Source organism: Schistocerca gregaria, chromosome 1 (genome assembly GCF_023897955.1).
Source record: "Schistocerca gregaria isolate iqSchGreg1 chromosome 1, iqSchGreg1.2, whole genome shotgun sequence".
Taxonomy (NCBI): Eukaryota; Metazoa; Arthropoda; class Insecta; order Orthoptera; family Acrididae; genus Schistocerca; species Schistocerca gregaria.
Window position 1 is genome coordinate 676219346 of NC_064920.1, and position 18639 is coordinate 676237984.

General features: G+C 36.7%; 1 protein-coding gene across 3 annotated transcripts in view; it reads left to right on the forward strand.

Annotated features, from left to right (window-relative positions):
• LOC126363070 (choline transporter-like protein 4) overlaps positions 1-18639 on the forward strand; it is a 243910-nt gene that overhangs the window by 191652 nt on the left and 33619 nt on the right. For all 3 annotated transcript variants that reach the window (XM_050007935.1, XM_050007936.1, XM_050007937.1), the window contains one exon: positions 16794-17085. In XM_050007935.1, coding sequence (XP_049863892.1) covers positions 16794-17085 — 292 coding nt within the window. The remainder of the gene's footprint in view (positions 1-16793; positions 17086-18639) is intronic.

Below are 18639 nucleotides of genomic sequence, written 5' to 3' on the forward strand. Positions count from 1 at the left end.
TGATATATTTTCTTAATTTAATCTAATGTCACAGATAAGATGAGAAGATAATGTGTTACAGTAAAAATACTTGCTTATAAAGTGAGTCAAAAGCAGTAATTACAATTCTCCTCCCTAATCTTCATAACAGATATAAAGAGCCCAGTAATTAAGAGTTCTGCAGGTAAAGTTTCTGTGGAAAAGTTATATGAAATAAATTAAGTAAAGATGATAAGAGTATGGAAATATGGAAGAAAACATTTGATGATCCACAAGGATTGAAAGTAATCAGTTATTAATTTATTGCTATTTTTTAACAGGTCAAGATCAAAATATCTTAAAGGTTTCTCCTTCTGCAAGGACTGCATAGAATCAGCAGAGACTGATGAATTCCTTTAAATTAAGAATTCTACTTACTGTTTTTAACTGTGATTTATGTTAGAATATTGATATGCAGATTGGTTTTTAATATATATCAGTAAAAGTGTTATGTGAGAAAATATGACAGAACAGATTAGGCTGTCAGTGACGTCACACATCAGCATCTACCAGATGGTTATAATTGAGCTGACAATGCTCTGAGTGCTGCAGTACAGGCTGTATACATCACAGGATGCTGAAACATCGTAGGTATGTTCTTTAATCAGTGCACTCACAGAGTATGCTTTAAAAAAAATGGTAGTTCCACTCTCCAACACCAGGTGAAAATCTGGCACTGTAACCAGTCAGAATGTGAAATATTTCCTGTTTGTCAACTAGTGACACAACTTGATTTCTTTTGTGAAGAGACTGTTCGTGTAAAGGGTTAAGATGGTTGAAGTTTTCCATACAAAATGTGATGGCTATTGAGAAGAAAGATGGTGCACTGATGGTAAAGGTATATTATCAGAACAACAGCAATAGCAGGGCTGCACTGCAGAAATATTGTCAATGGAAGCAGCTGCAAAGAGGCCTCATGTCAGTAAATTGACTGAAGAATATGATCACTAAATTTATAGAAACAGGTAAATTAGGTGGTGCAGCAGAGAGAGGGAAGTGACCTATTCCTATGGCAGTTGTTGATACAATTGCGGTAGCTATAGCCAGTTATATAGCATGTCCCTTAAATTCTGCAGCCAGTGCCCATTCTATGTCACAGGAATCGTCTCTTCCCTGGTCAAAAGTTCAGAAGATTTTGTAGCACATTTTACACTGGTATTCATACAAGATTTAAAATTTGCACCAAGTAAAGCCACAAGATAATCTTCAATGCCATGACTTTGCCCTTTGTTTTTTTGGCTTGCATGGAAATGGATGACATGTATCCAGTAAACATTCTTCAGCTGGATGAAGCACATTTCATTCTGCAGAGTTTCATGAATTCACAGAACTGTCACCTATGGGGTTCTGCTCCCCCACATGTGCAGGAACATCCATTGGACTCAGCTTATGTGACTGTGTAATAAGGCTTCACAAGCTGCTTCATTCTCAATCCATTTTTATTTGAGGATATGACACTTTGTGGGCCTGTTAGCTGTGCAGTGACAGTATAAGGACCTCCTTGTGCAACAAGTGGTTCCAGCTTTGCTAGACTGCAACTATGTTCACACCATTATTTTCATGCAAGATGTGGTAACACCACATTTTGCTTACCAGGCGAAAGTTTGCTTCCAGAAATGTCTGATAATGACCGTATCACCTTAGGCAACTTCAATATGTGTGGCATTCCAGATCGCCCAACCTAAACTCAAGTGATTTCTGGTTGTAGGAACATCTGAAGGACAGCATATGACATCATATCACTCTGATTACAGTGGATATGCTGCAAGCAACTGGCAGCCTTGCCATGTTACAGATACAGTATGTTGCTGTGTTAGGAATCCATATTGAATTCATTTTGTAATGTGTAACCTTATCATAATAAACATGTCAGTACCACTGTTATCTTGTGTTTGATCATTCAACCCCTTTCTCTGTATGCATACCACATCCTGACTACTTTGGTTTTTCTAAAAATATTGATGCAACATCTACAGCTGCTGATTTTAACCTACATAAGGTAAAGTGTTGTAAATATTTTTAAAGAATAGCATGGAGCTATTTTAAGAAAGATGTTAGTAGCAAGTGGATTGATGCCACTAGTGGCATTCCATGGAATCTGCGGTAGCTTTGTTTTTAGAATATCTGGCTTTCAGTTCTCACCTGGTGGCAGTAAGTTCATGAGTGTGCAAATTAGTGAATATACCTATGATTTTTCAGAATTGTGCAATGTATACAGCCCACACTGCAGCACTTAGAAAACTGCCAGTTTAATTATATTACGCTCATTGTAAGAATCATGGGAATAGTTCGTCAGTGAAATTAATGATTGACAAGTGCATGTGCCGTTGATGTAAAGTGTATTATATACACTCCTGGAAATGGAAAAAAGAACACATTGACACCGGTGTGTCAGACCCACCATACTTGCTCCGGACACTGCAAGAGGGCTGTACAAGCAATGATCACATGCACGGCACAGCGGACACACCAGGAACCGCGGTGTTGGCCGTCGAATGGCGCTAGCTGCGCAGCATTTGTGCACCGCCGCCGTCAGTTCAGCCAGTTTGCCGTGGCATACGGAGCTCCATCACAGTCTTTAACACTGGTAGCATGCCGCGACAGCGTGGATGTGAACCGTATGTGCAGTTGACGGACTTTGAGTGAGGGCGTATAGTGGGCATGCGGGAGGCTGGGTGGACGTACCGCCGAATTGCTCAACACGTGGGGCGTGAGGTCTCCACAGTACATCGATGTGGTCGGCGGAAGGTGCACGTGCCCGTCGACCTGGGACCGGACCGCAGCGACGCACGGATGCTCGCCAAGACCATAGGATCCTACGCAGTGCCGTAGGAGACCGCACCGCCACTTCCCAGCAAATTAGGGACACTGTTGCTCCTGGGGTATCGGCGAGGACCATTCGCAACCGTCTCCATGAAGCTGGGCTACGGTTCCGCACACCGTTAGGCCGTCTTCCGCTCACGCCCCAACATCGTGCAGCCCGCCTCCAGTGGTGTCGCGACAGGCGTGAATGGAAGGACGAATGGAGACATGTCGTCTTCAGCGATGAGAGTCGCTTCTGCCTTGGTGCCAATGATGGTCGTATGCGTGTTTGGCGCCGTGCAGGTGAGCGCCACAATCAGGACTGCATACGACCGAGGCACACAGGGCCAAAACCCGGCATCATGGTGTGGGGAGCGATCTCCTACACTGGCCGTACACCTCTGGTGATCGTCGAGGGGACATTGAATAGTGCTCGGTACATCCAAACCGTCATCGAACCCATCGTTCTACCATTCCTAGACCGGCAAGGGAACTTGCTGTTCCAACAGGACAATGCACGTCCGCATGTATCCCGTGCCACCCAACGTGCTCTAGAAGGTGTAAGTCAACTACCCTGGCCAGCAAGATCTCCGGATCTGTCCCCCATTGAGCATGTTTGGGACTGGATGAAGCGTCATCTCACGCGGTCTGCAAGACCAGCATGAATGCTGGTCCAACTGAGGGGCCAGGTGGAAATGGCATGGCAAGTCGTTCCACAGGACTATATCCAGCATCGTCTCCATGGGAGAATAGCAGCCTGCATTGCTGCGAAAGGTGGATATACACTGTACTAGTGCCGACATTGTGCATGCTCTGTTGCCTGTGTCTATGTGCCTGTGGTTCTGTCAGTGTGATCATATGATGTATCTGATCCTAGGAATGTGTCAATAAAGTTTCCCCTTCCTGGGACAATGAATTCACGGTGTTCTTATTTCAATTTCCAGGAGTGTAGTATCAGTTCATTAGTTTTTCTAAAAATATTGATGCAACATCTACAGCTGCTAATTTTAACCTACATAAGGTAAAGTGTTGTACATATTTTTCAATAGTAGCATGGAGCTATTTTAAGAAAGATGTTAGTAGCAAGTGGATTGATGCCAGTAGTGGCATTCCATGGAATCTGCCGTAGCTTTGTTTTTAGAATATCTGGCTTCATATTAAATATGTTTTTGGCACATTGACATATTATGTATTGTCATACCTATAATCTGTGGAGTCTATGCATATCATTTCAATTGATGTATGTGTAGCATAAAATTCTTTTTATTTCTCATGTTACATGTGTGGTTAAAATTATCCCCTTCAAACAATTTTTGTCTGTTGTGTAGTAAGACTATAATTTTGTAAATGTATATGGAGGAAACAAATCGAATTCATAGTTTCCAAAGTAATGGGCAACAAGATTCTGTTTGTTGTGCAGTTCACATGTATCTGATAATGTTCTTCTTCAGTTTCAGTATTCAGCAAACACTATTTGAACTTCCCCAGAAAATTATACCATGTCTAATGATAGATTCAAAATAACTATGATATTCTATTTTTTGCATATTCATGTCTGTAGAATTTCCTAATATTTGCACTGAAAATGCAAAACCACGAAATGAGATCCATCCTTCATGAAATCCTCCCCACTCCACCAAGAGTGTCCTTCCGCTGTCCACCTAACCTTCGTAACCTCTTGGTTCATCCCTATGAAATCCCCAAACCACCTTCCCTACCCTCTGGCTCCTACCCTTGCAACCGCCCCCCGGTGTAAAACCTGTCCTATGCACCCTCCCACCACCACCTACTCCAGTCCTGTAACCCGGAAGGTGTACACGATCAAAGGGAGAGCCACGTGTGAAAGCACCCACATGATTTACCAACTGACCTGCCTACACTGTGACGCTTTCTATGTGCGAATGACCAGCAACAAACTGTCCATTCGCATGAATGGACACAGGCAGACAGTGTTTGTTGGTAATGAGGATCACCCTGTGGCTAAACATGCCTTGATGCACGGCCAGCACATCTTGGCACAGTGTTACACCGTCCGAGTTATCTGGATACTTCGCACCAACACCAACCTATCCGAACTCCGGAGATGGGAACTCGCCCTTCAGTATATCCTCTCTTCTCGATATCCGCCAGGCCTCAACCTCCGCTAATTTCAAGTTGCCGCCGCTCTTACCTCACCTGTCTTTCAACAACTTCTTTGCCTCTGTACTTCCGCCTCAACTGACATCTCTGCCCTTACTCATTGCCTTTAAATATGTATGCTTGTGTCTGTGTATGTGAGGATGAATATGTGTGTGTGTGCGAGTGTACACCTGTCCTTTTTCCCCCTAAGGTAAGTCTTTCCGCTCCCGGGATTGGAATGACTCCTTACCCTCTCCCTTAAAACCCACATCCTTTCGTCTTTCTCTCTCCTTCCCTCTTTCCTGAAGAAGCAACCATCGGTTGCGAAAGCTAGTAATTCTGTGTGTGTGTTTTGTTCATTGTGCCTGTCTGCCGGTGCTTTCCCGCTTGGTAAGTCTTGGAATCTTTGTTTTTAATATATTTTTCCCATGTGGAAGTTTCTTTCTATTTTATTTAAACCACTTAGTTTATTTGATAGGAATTCAGTGTGTAATGTCCAGCTTAAGTTCTTGTCTACATTTAGTCCTAGGAATTTGATTACGTCAATTTCTTCCATAGCTTGGTTATTATGTTGTACTATATTTTAAGTTCCATATATTTTGAATGTTTTGTTTTGAAGCACAGGTATGTCCAGTGTTTAGTTTCAACCCATTTAACTGGAGCCAGTTTTCTAGGGTATCCAGTGTGCTTATAATGGAGCTAAAAAAATTTTATGCATCATCATCATCAACTAAAACAGAAGTATTGTCCACAAACAGAACTGATAGGAATTTTATATTCATGGGTAAGTCAGTGGGAACAGGATTGGCCCCAAAATGGAGCATTTGAGGCACATCTTGTGATATTGTACTCCGTTTAGAATAATAATGCACTGTGTTTGAAGTGATAGTTACCCTTTGTTTTCTGTTGCGCAAGTGTGATGTGACCACTTAATTCCATATTTGTCTAATTCCTAGATAAGCAAGGCCTGGTTCACAAAGTCAAATACTTTTGTAAGATTACAGGAGACATGTGCAACTTTGCTCCCCTTATATTTTTTACAATGAAGTTTTTGACCTGGTTTGTAGCTACCTTCTCTAACAGTTTTTACAGGACTGGAGGAACAGAAATAGGGCAATAGTTTCCCATGTCTTCCCTTGACACTTTCTTGAATAGAAATCTGACTTCAGCATATGTCAACACATCAGGAAAGCATCCCTTTTCAGAAGATTAGTGGATTATTTTAGTTAGGAGAGGTGCTATTGCATCACACACTGCTTTAATCACTTTAGTGGGTATCCCATTACACCCAGCAGATCTTTAATTTTTTTAATGCAGTACAAGAGTCTCCTGGTGGGGTCCAAAGGGATTTACTTTATTCTGATACTCTTCTACATCAACATCTGAGTCAGCCTCATTTATGGAGAATTCATTTAAACATTTTGATACCTCAACTGAATTTATGATGAAGCTACTTTAGTCCTAGATATTTCATTACTAGTAACTCTAACACCTAACTCTGATTTGACAGTGGACCTCACTGCCTTTGTCTTGCTTTTATGTTGCACAATGAATTTATTATTTGCCATTTGTTATGCTACCTTCACAACTTTTTTAAATATAGTAAATAATATAATAAATAAATATACTCAGCAAAATGTCTGTTTTTATTACATTTCAATTCATTGTAGAGTTGCCTCTTCATGGCACTAGAAATTTTTATACCATGAGTTGTCCATTTAAGGTTACAAGTTATTCTGTTACATGCGGTTCTATGTGGAAAAGTTTCATTAAAGATTTGAAGAAGCTACTTAAAAATTTGTCAGAGTTAGCTGTCGAAAGGCCATTCAACCTCTCTTAACATATTACAAAATATAGTAATTTTTTTCTTTGAAGTTGCTTTTCATATGGCTTTTGTTTTATGGAATTTCTTGGTTTACTTTTGGTAGTTCAATGAAAAGTGTAGAGTCATTAGAGCTTCCCAAATCCAAGCAAAACTAGTAAACTTCTTCAAACACATTATTTGTTACAATATTATCAATACAGATCACTGACTGTGCACTTCCTACTGTGGGTTGCATCAAGTTTACTTTGAAGCCAATTTTTTTTATTTGTTAAGTCAGTGAATTTGGACACATCATTGCTTTCAACTGTGATATTAATATTGAAGTCAACAGCTGTTACAATCTTTTCCTTTTTTCTTTACTGAGATTTTCAAGCAGACACTGAAACTTCATCAGAAAAGCTTCAGTTGTAGCTTTCTCTGGTTCTCTGTAAATGGAAACTACTATGACATTTGGGTCCCTCAACTCAATACAGCAGCTTTCAAATACACACTCTTCATTCAAATGATTAAGATAATTTCTTATTTCATATTTTATATTAGAATAAGTAAGTATGCAAGAGCCTCCGCATGGTTTTCCTCATCTACAAAAACAGTTGGCTATTAATTTTCAGTTTTATTAAGAATTCTGATATTATCAAATGTAAGCCATTTTTGATTTAGGCAAATAACTTTGATATTTTTACATTCAGAAAGAATAATTTGTAATTCATCAACTCTATGAGTTTTGTTTGGAAAATTAGCACTTAGGCCATTTATAATCAAGTGCATTATGTGGGGACAGTTTTTTTTACTCATGTTTTCAAGCATACTCTTTCCTGGGTACAGTTTCAGTCTTGCTGCTTTTGTTATCAGCATTGACAGAATCAAAGCTATAAAGGAAGGTTGCCAGTTCATGCCTGTGTAGATTTGATGACTTTGTAGCTCATGAAACCATAAAAAGAACAGTATAGTTTCAAGTAATGGTCTGCCATACAGTTCTAATCTGTTGTGAAGTTTCATGGCTTAAACTGACTAAGGAGAGCTTATTGCAAACCTGTTCTGCTAACACCATAAACATGTTTAGCATTGGTTACTTTCAGCCCTGGATTAATATGCTTGATTCATCTGGAAACATATAAATCATTAACATTCCTTTATAGTGTTTAGAAACTAGTTTCTACTGGTTGAGAACAGGAGGGCATCCAGCACCAAGCTTTGTATGAGTCCCTTTTATATGTTTTGCCACTCCGAGTTCAGATTTATTCCATTGGTGCAGATTGTGAATATGGTCATATAATGTCTGGTCCTATATTCATTCATACACCATATTCAAACACTGTCATGAATAAATCCTTCAAGAACATGGAATGGGTCAAGTTATACATCAACAGACACAAGCACCAACACAGGCAACTTCTGTAATGTGTACTAACCACAGACTGTAACTTGAACTAATCTAATCACACTGGCATTCATGGGAATGGCTTCTGAATTACTTTGAATGTGTATTTAAAGTTAAAAGCAGATACTTTGAAGGGAAAGGAGGGAGGAAACTGCTCCTCCTATTACATTGCTCAGCTGACACTTTTATTACTACTTTGAGTAGTAATGCTGATTTCACAGAACACTATTAGCCACTTATGCACTGGTAGAGTTACAAACCAGTTTCATTTGAAACGTAGTTTAAGCATAATTTACATACCCAACCCTAAAATTAATATTGTGCTAATTTACAGTAGGAGTGGTTAATAAGGTGTTCTGTTACTTTAGTTTTGAATTTTTGAGGATTTCCAATTTCATGCGTGATGTCTGTTGGCAACCTGGTATAAAATTCCATTCAGCATATTTAATTCCCAATATTCTGTTAAAGCTCAACTTCCATCAGTGCATAATTCTCATATCATAATCCCATTAACTTACCTGGAAATGATTCAATATTATTCACCAGCTATTGTAAATGCACTACACTGCTTTATATGGGAGGATTAGCACAACATAGCTATCCAATTATGAACTGTCAGTGCCTAACAAAATACTAACTGTTCCAAGTGTTTAATGCCAGATTTTTCTATATTCTATTCATGCTACTTGATTCATTATTTTTATCAATGAAAGTGATAAATAAACTACAAATCTTTATTATGTGGTTAGAGAAAAATCTAGAGAGATTGAAACATATAGAAAGATGTAAAATTGCTAGCTTTCAGAATAAGGGTCTTCTTCTGAAACTGGTAAGGCCTACAGCTACAAGAAAAGTCTTGCATGATTTTTCACATGTTAAACATTACTAGTTTTCTTTCCTCCTTCAGAATAATAAATTATTTTTTTACACATTTACTGTCATTAAAATAAAAGAAAAACTCTATCTATGGTATTCAGAATCTGAAAGATTCTTCCTCACAACATATGCATGAAACATTAGTACATGCAGATGGAAGAGGATGACAGTGTTAAATTCTCAGGACTGCAATTTGATGATAAATTCAGTTAGCTGTAACATACCACAGAACTGTTGAAATGCCTAAACAAATCTGTGAGAAGGTTATTAGGTGTGGGTCATATATAATAAAAAAATATATTTGCTTCTTTTATTCCACAATGTCAAACATAATCATATTTTGGGGGAACTCACGAACACAAGTTCAAGTTTTCCATGTCCAGAAGCTTGTAGTACAGATTATTTGTAGCATACAAGAAAGATTGTCTTGCAGAAGACTATTCAAAGAACAGAATATACTAACTACTGCTTCTGAGTATATTGCAAGTTTTTATAAGTAATATCTTTCTGCTATTATCCAACAATTCACTTCATGAAATCATCAGTAAGAATTAAAACAATCTACATAAAGACTCAAAGTCACTCGCCTTTATTGAGAAAGGTGTTCCATTGTTTTTAGTAACTTTCCAGCAACCATGAAAAGTTTCTTTACTAATAAACTATAGCTTGCGGCGGGGCAAATAGTATTCACCACTGAACCACATCTTGAATTTTGGGAGAACCAACTGATGAATAGAATAGAATAGAATAGAATAGAATAGAATTTATTAGCATTTTAGTATTTTTCATACAATTGGTTTCATCATAGTTTACAGAGAGTTTTAGTTTCAGTATGATATTCAAATAGTTACAGAAAGGGGAGAAAAGGAACTAATGACCTTTTCTTCAGCATTATGTAAAACAATGTTTTACACAATAATTAAATACACGCATATGAAAAGAATCACAGAAAATAACTAGCTTATATAATATTACAACATTTCCTTCATAACTTAGGTAAAACATATATTTTGATGATTAGTCTCTACGAATTTTCAGTTGTATAGAATTCATTGTTTTTTAGCCAGGTTTGCAATGTATTCTTATATTTATTTAGTGGTACTGTATGAGCTAGGCATGGTAACTTATTGAAAAATTTGATGCTTAAGTACTTATAGTTATTATGGACTACAGTAAGTCTTGTGGAAGGCAAGTCCAGCAGGTGACTGCTTCTTGTATTGTGTACATGCACATCACATCTCATGTTCAATTTTTTCAGATATTCTCTGGCATATATTAAACAGTTATATATGTACATTATAACATTGTCATTACGCCAAGAGATTCGAAATAATTTGTGCAGGACTCTCTGGGTGCTAACCCTTCCATGCACCTGATTGCTTTCTTCTGCGATCTGAAAATACATTCAGCCCCTGGGGAGTTACCCCAAAGCAATATTCCGTATTGCAGTTGGGAATGAAAAAAAGCATACTATGAGTGGAGTAGCAATTGCTTGCTCACACTGTTTCTTAATTTATACAAAAGAAAAGTACTCGTCCTAGTTTACTACATAGATAATTGGTGTGTCCTTCCCATGAGAGCTTTTGGTCTATGATTAGTCCAAGTAATTTCACTATTTTGTTTTCATTTTTAGTTACTTTGAGATTAAACATTATTGCTTCTGTTTTGTTTTATTTATGCACAGCTGGTTAGCCTGACACCAGTAATTAGCCATTTTTTGTCCAGTACACTCTGTAAGTTCTCTCCTGTACTTATTAATGTCATATCGTCAGCATATAGTATGTTTTTACACGGTATGTAATTCGAGAAGTCATTAACATAGACAATGAACAGGAAAGGTCCAAGAACAGAGCCTTGGGGTATTCCTCTTTCTATAGGGAGTATCTCTGACTTCTTCTTATTTGCATATACAAGTTGTAACATATTGCTTGGATAAGATTTGAATAGATAGAGTGTATCATCTTCAGCGCCATAGTATTTTAACTTTTTGATGAGTATATCATGTGTTACCAAGTCAAATGCTTTACTTAGGTCAATAAGTGTTCCAGACATTTACACCCTTTTTTCATACCCTTCATAAACATTGCTCACCGAAGCTTCTACTGCTTTTACAGTTGACAGGTGTGACCTGAAACCAAACTGTTGTTCATTTAAAATTTTGTTGGTTTCAAAATACCTGTATATCTGCTTATGCACACAATTTTCTATTATCTTGGATATGATTGGTACTATTGAAATGAGCCTGTAGTTATTTGGGAGGTTTCTTTCACCTTTTTTTATACACAGGCAATGTAACTGTGAGCTTAAGACAGTTAGGGAATATTTCTTCATCAAGTACTCTGTTTGATAGTGAGAGAAGTGGCATTTTAATTTCTTTTGCTATACATTTTATGATGAGATTACTGAGTCCACAATAGTCTTCTGTTTTGGAATTACTTAATTTGTTTATTGACTTATGAATATCATTTAATGTGATTCAGGTTCAAGTGAACTTCTCACTTCTTGTCTGTTTTGCACAAGTGAGCAATGCTTCTGCATCAGAGCAGAATTGATGGGTGGGGTGGTGATGCTATTTACAAAATATTCATTGAGAATATTGGAGTCAATAGGGATACTCCTTTCTTTATTGGTATTATTAATTTCCCTTTTAATGACAGTCCAGGCAGCTTTACATTTATTTTTAGAATTTAAAATATATTCATCATTTGCACAGCACTTAGCATTTTTTATTTCTAATCTGTAAAGGTTTCTCACTTTAGTGCAATTTTCCTTGTCCCTATCACTGTTATGAGATTTGTCTTTCATAATCATCAGTAGTATTCTGAGTTTGTTAAGTTGTGGGGTGTGCCATTTGTTAGTATTTTGTTGCTTATGAGTAATATTACTCTAGTACCTTTTGGTTACCAAGGTGCATGTCATTTCTACTATATGTTTGATCTCTGTCAGGAAAATGGAAAAACATTTATTAATTATTTTCTTGTTATCAATTACATGAGTCCAATCCATTTCTTTTAACTGGTTTATCATTTTGTTTACATTGGATTCACCTAGAATTCTATATGTCACTTCTCTCTCTGTAGAACTGAAGGCTGACTTTTCTGTTTGAAGCCATAGCCCTGCGTGATCTGATATTCCTAATTCTATTACATCACATTGTATGGAGTCTCTTTGTACATTGCTAATTATGTTACCAAGGCATGTGTTCAATCTAGTGGGTTTTTCATCAAAACAGTAAAAGGTCCTCAGAGTGTTAATCATATGAATTACATTTTTTCTCTTTGCCCTTACATCTATGTTAATATCACCTATAGTTACAATTCTATGCTGTTTATGTTTTGACAACATAATATTGAAGTATTAATTTTTTCTATAAATACTATCTTATGAGAGCCTGGGATTCGATAGATTGAGACAATTACGGTTTTCTGTTTATGCATTACCACACCAGCTACTTCTATTGTAGCTTCAAGGCATATTCTACTAAGGTCTATAACTGAGTAGTGCAATTCAAGGTTACTTTTGACATATATTGAGACCCCACCATGTGCAATACTTTTTCTGCAGTAGCTTGTAGCTAACGAATATCCAAGAGGAACACACAAGTCTGTTTCAGTGTCTTTCATCCAATGTTCATTGATGCATAGAACACTGCAGTAGATTTTATTAAGCCAGTGTTGTAATTCATTGATTTTACACATAAGAGATTGTACATTTATATGAAGGAGGAGGAAACTGTCACTGCTACATAATGGTATTCTACTTTCACAGAACCTTCTGTCTTCATTTATTTTCACTACATAATCTGGGGTTGCACAATTATCTGAATGAATTAGACTGCTGCAGTTTCCACTTAGTGTGGGTTCTAACTTTCCTTCATCTTTCATCTGTAATGTTGTTTTCTCTAAGAAAAAAAAGAAAAAAAAAAGAAAGGAGGTATACAGTCATGCTCTGTGGAACTGTTTTTTAAGATGAGGCTGCTGCGTGCTCGTACTTCATTTACAACTTTGTTTATCTCCTGACACAAAAATGCATATGTTACTAAATATATCACATGACAAGAATGCTATGTAATGCCTGATGTTGTCAATGTGAGCAAGCCTTATAAACTGGCAGTGTTTGGCTACAGTAGCATAAAAATTATCCTGCATATTTCAGGATGTGTAGGGAAAATTGTTGTATTTTGGTACACTTTTCAAACTTCCACCTCTGTCACCTCTAGTCTTTAACAGAAGTTTGACATATTTTCTTATTCTGTGTTGAAATAATAGCGCTCACTTTATGTATGGTGCAGTCTTTTTCTGAAATTACAAAAATTACTCCAGAAAAGTAAGGCTTTTCCAAATGTTAAAAACTGTCCCAATGTACAAAATGGTCATATACCTAGAAACAAATATTCTATCTAAATTTAAAAGTTCTTCAGTCAAGAAAATCTTACAAATACTATATTTAATAGTCTTTGTTACATTATTACTCTGCTACACATCAATAATGAGTAAGTGAAATCAAGTTAAGAAGAAATATTATCAAAAACCAGCTACAAGTTAAAAACATTCTTAAACAAAAGCCACTGGAAGCTATTGGCAACTAACATGAAGCTCCATTTTTGAGACAAGGTAAATTGTGTGAGACATAAAGAAACTCAGCGTATACAAAAGGAATTCCAGCACAAGAATATGAATTTATTATGCAATAAACTAAGTATTGTGAGTTGGCTGATAGAGCTCTGTGAACTATGGCAAATTCTTAATTTTTGTAAAGGCATTTAATGAATTTTTTCCCCCTAGATCTTGTTAAAAGAAAGTAAACAGTGAAGTTAAGTGGATTACACCTGGAATAAAAATTTCAGTGCCAGATATAGAGAGCTACGTAATGAATTAAAATCAATCAGAAATCCTCATTTTGTTATGTATGTCAAAATGATATAAAGCTGTATCCAGGCAAGTTGTAGCAACAGCTAAAAGAGTGTTAAATAATATATTAATCCTCAAACATAGAAATAAGACAAAAGCAGTGTGGTCAGATGTTCAGTCAGAATTAGGAGCCAAAATTAAAAGTCCAGAGATTCTGAAAATTAAATTTCAAAATTGTATTATAATAATCACTGTTCACATGTCAAATTGCTTCAACTCATTCTTCTTATATGTAGCAAGATCAGAAGTATTTATGGAAGCCTATCAAGATACAATAAATTTCATGAGCTTGGGAAAAAAACAGAATACAGCTTTGAAAGGGCTTGGAAAAATCACCCAAAGGGATGTCAAAAATGAAATACTGTCTTTCAAAAAGAAAACATCACCTGAGCAAGATGAAATACCAACTTCTGTAATCAAGAGTGTGTATAGTATCATTTGAAACTACTGTCAGTTGTTATAACCCAATCCCTTGAGCAGAGATGTTTTCCAAACCTATTTAAATATGCAAAGATAAAAGCAGTATTCTAAAAGGGATTAACAGAAGCTATGGGGAACTACCATCCCCTCTCTTCTACCGGTCTCCTCTTAAATGTTTGGAAAGACTACAACAAAACAAGTTCAAACATTTCTAATTACAGATGACATAATTTTTAAAAACCAGTTTTGATTCCAACAGGTAAAAGGCACTGTAAATGCCATCAATGAGTTACTAAAAATATATGCTCCACATTAGATAAGAGTAAAAAGTCACAGGAATATTCTGTGACCTGACAAAAGTCTTTGACTCAGTTGACAATTCCCTATTTCTCCACAAATTACAGCTGTATGGAATCAGGGACACTACTTTACTGTGTTTCAACTCTTATTTAACAGACAGGAAACAAAGAGTAATTGTAACTTGAAATTCAAGAAATTACTCCTCAAACTGGAAAACAGTTCCCACCTCTTCCTTTTCTACATAAAATTGTTATTAATGTTCATTCAGTTTTATTTGCTGAAAATAATTCATTTCTAATTGAAAAGAATGCCAGAAAGTGTAAAAATACTCTAAAGAAACTTGAATCTTAGTTCCAGCCAAATGGATTAAAACTAAATGCAACTAACAAAATGCAATTTGAAATGAAATCATTAAAACAGATTACAATAAAGGTAACTTGTAATGATCAGATATCATTCAAGCAAATCATGTAAGGTTCATAGGCCTAAATCTTGATAAAAATTTTAATTGGAGAGTATGCATTGATTACTGACAGCATAGTATTTGCAATGTGTATTTTGGCAGGTGCCAGAAAAATATAGACCCAAGAAAGGTAGTCTATCACTGCTACTTTGAGCCAATTATTTGTCATGGCATAATCTTCTGGGAAAATTCAACAACTGACACAAGACTCCTAGTATTACAAAAGAAAAAAATTAGGAACACGTGAGTTGCCAAACAACTGCTGATAACTGTAAAGATTTGAAAATACCATCTACTCCCTCAACCATAACTACAGCACTTGCTACAGAGAGAATTTTAAACTCCTGGCTAATATCTTAAAATTCTAAGCTCAGACACCAGGGTATTTGGGGTTTAAAAGTTACAATAAAATAAAAGATAGTAACATATTTAACGTGGAGCTTGGTTCACTGAAAATATTGCTCTTTATTCTCCTGGTGGGAAAGTGTTGTTATTCTACTGAAGAATTCATTGAGGACAGTTTCACAGTTTGAACAAGGTAAATTATACATTTTATTTTTGCGTGCTGGATGCTGTACTATGCATTTGTGTAGCAGGAACTCAGAATGTATATAAAATTACTACCACATTTCTCTTAAAAAATGTTTCTTATTTTAAATCATGACATGTCACCTGTACATCAAATCGAATGATTTGAAAATTGTATGCTGCAAACGATCTTCACACCTTCAAGTTTCTTCTCACTATGGGTCTGCAGAATGAACAGTGTTTCTAATCTAAGCTGCTACTTATCAGCAGAGAGATGTCTGCCCCCGGCCAGCCCGACAGAATGTCAATTGAAAAGGACCGGGTTCAATTCTCAGCTGGGTCAGAGATTTTCTCCACTCAGGGACTGGGTGTTGTGTTGTCCTTATCATCATCATCTCATCCCCATCGTGCAAGTTGCCGAAATGGTGTCAAATCAAAATACTTCACCCAGTGAACAGTCTACCCGACGGGAGGCCCTAGTCCCACAACATTTACATTTTAGCAGAGAGATCATAGCAAGATACCATACAATGCAACTGAGAACAGATGATACAATTCACCGCCTGTGTTCCATAAAAGAAATTCACCTGGAGTATGCCACTTCACATTTCAATTTATTTTCTGCTGTGGATTTCTGTCAACAGCTAACTTCTGTATATATCCATCAATTTTATGAAAAGAATAGTTGCTACTCACAATATAGCAGAGATGCTGAGTCACTGATAGGCACAACAAAAAGACTGTCAGAATGTGGGCTTTCGGCCAACAAGGCTTTTCTAAAATATAGACAACATACACACTCATGCAAATGCAACTCGCATACACCTGACCACATGTGAGTTGCACTTGCATGAGTGTGTATATTGTCTATTTTTGATGAATTTATTTCAGATTTATATTGCTTTGCTTTTAATGGTATGCTATAGTGGATTCACCATTCCAATTATTTGTCTTGATGTTTTATACCCTATATTTCATTCTTGTGTACTTCTTATTTAAATAATGAGACATATTTCACTTCTATTTGATTCTCATTGTACATAATGATGTTTTTCTTTTAAGGAGCTTGATATTATCATAACAAACTTAAAGTTAACTGTTAATATTTGCATGTGAAAGCTTTTATAAATTTGCAACTTATTATTTTTCCAGCTATCATCTTGGGACAGTGGCTTTTGGTTCACTCATATTAGCTATATGCAAGTTTATCAGACTTGTGTTGGAGTATATCAATGCAAAATTACAAAAATATGACAATATCTTTATAAAAGCAGTTATGTGCTGTCTGCGTTGCTTTTTCTGGTGCCTTGAAAAATTTATAAAATTTATAAATAAAAATGCATACATTATGTGTGCTATACATGGAAAGAATTTCTGCAAGTCTGCCAGAACTGCATTCAACCTGATAATGAGGAATATCTTACGAACAGTAGTTCTTGACAAGGTAAAAAGCCCTCTGTAGAAGTGCTTTCATTATTTTACAAGTTGTAGTCATCAGAAGTTATTTTTATCGTACTAGTATTAGTAGGATTAACATCTCTATTTATCCAAAAATTTAAGCTGAGTAGTGAATAAGAAACAGACTAAATGGGTGTTACAGTAAAAATCCAAATATCCAAGGTTTAATAACAGTTGGCAGTGGTTTTTTTTTTGTTTTCTAAATAAACCTTTATTTTGAATGTAGATGATGTCTGATATAGGTAATAAAGAAGCTCATATATTTTGCTACTCTAATTTCATAATGTCATTGTTTGGGTAACAACAAGCCAGTCTAATTTTTTCCAAATCCAAAAGCATGTGATACAAATTATTTTTAATAATGTCCTGCAGAGGCCTGTTCAAGGAGCTAAGAATACTTACTACTGCTCGCCAGTAAATTTGTTCCTTAATGAACAGGCAACCAACCCAGTTTATGGAATCAATACTTGGAATAAGAATAACCTCTATAAAGATTTAAAGTCATTTCTTTGGTCCAGAAACATATCCACTAGTTAGAAATACAGAATTTCAATAACTTGCCAGCAGCCATAAAGAAACTTGTCTACTAATAAAGTACAAATTAAAGAAACCCAAAGGATCTATTAATGAGCCACTTCTTCCACTCCAGTAGAAGGCACCTATGGTCTCTGTATGTGACTCCCTGTAGAAATTAAAATTAATATAATTAGAAATAATAGTACCTAAAGTATTATCTTTTACTGTTCTGAATATTTTGTCATAGAGCTAATATTTTACACGTATACTGCACTTCTAGCTCATAGCCACTATAAACTTATCGTGTTAGAACTTCTATACAGCTTTCTGGGATTCAATTAGTCACCACTTATAGCTTGAGTATATTTTTTAAAAAGTAGCCCATTATCTAGTTTCCACCCTCAAATTTCTTGGCTCAATTATAGAAGCGTCTCATACTGCAATGACAATTACAGTGCAGGGCAGAGTTGACCCCATTTCAGGTTGAGGTGGTAGGTGTAGACTTGTCAGGATGGCTGGTTTGACCCCCTCACCCTAGGTGTGTGGGTTCTCTAATGAGAACAGGTCCAAATCCACACATACTCTTGTTAGAACTAGTTGATTTTTTCCTTAGGTTTAGCAATATCAGAGATCCAAAGACCGTGTCAGCAGGTGTAAGATGGGCATCAAACCCATGGTCCACAGCTGCAGAGTACTGTCGTGATCCTGACCACAGCTCGTAAACAGTGCAGCGTGGCTGAGAGTGGAGTGTGCTTGCACAGCAGGTACTCAGCACAGCTGACACTGAGTCATTGCTGGCTACATAGCCCTGTCTTAACAGCCTAGTGGCAATCACATGAGGTTGTCAGCCAACTAGCAGCAGCTTGCAGTTAGGACAGTGTCATCTAGGAAGCAAATTCTGGTCCCTGATATTTGGCTGGCTGCACATGATGACAGTAAATGTCCAGTGACTAGAAGGTTCTTAGTTTGATCCTCACCCCACTGGAGCTGATGCTGGTCTGTACTGTGGGTGATCTCATGGGCT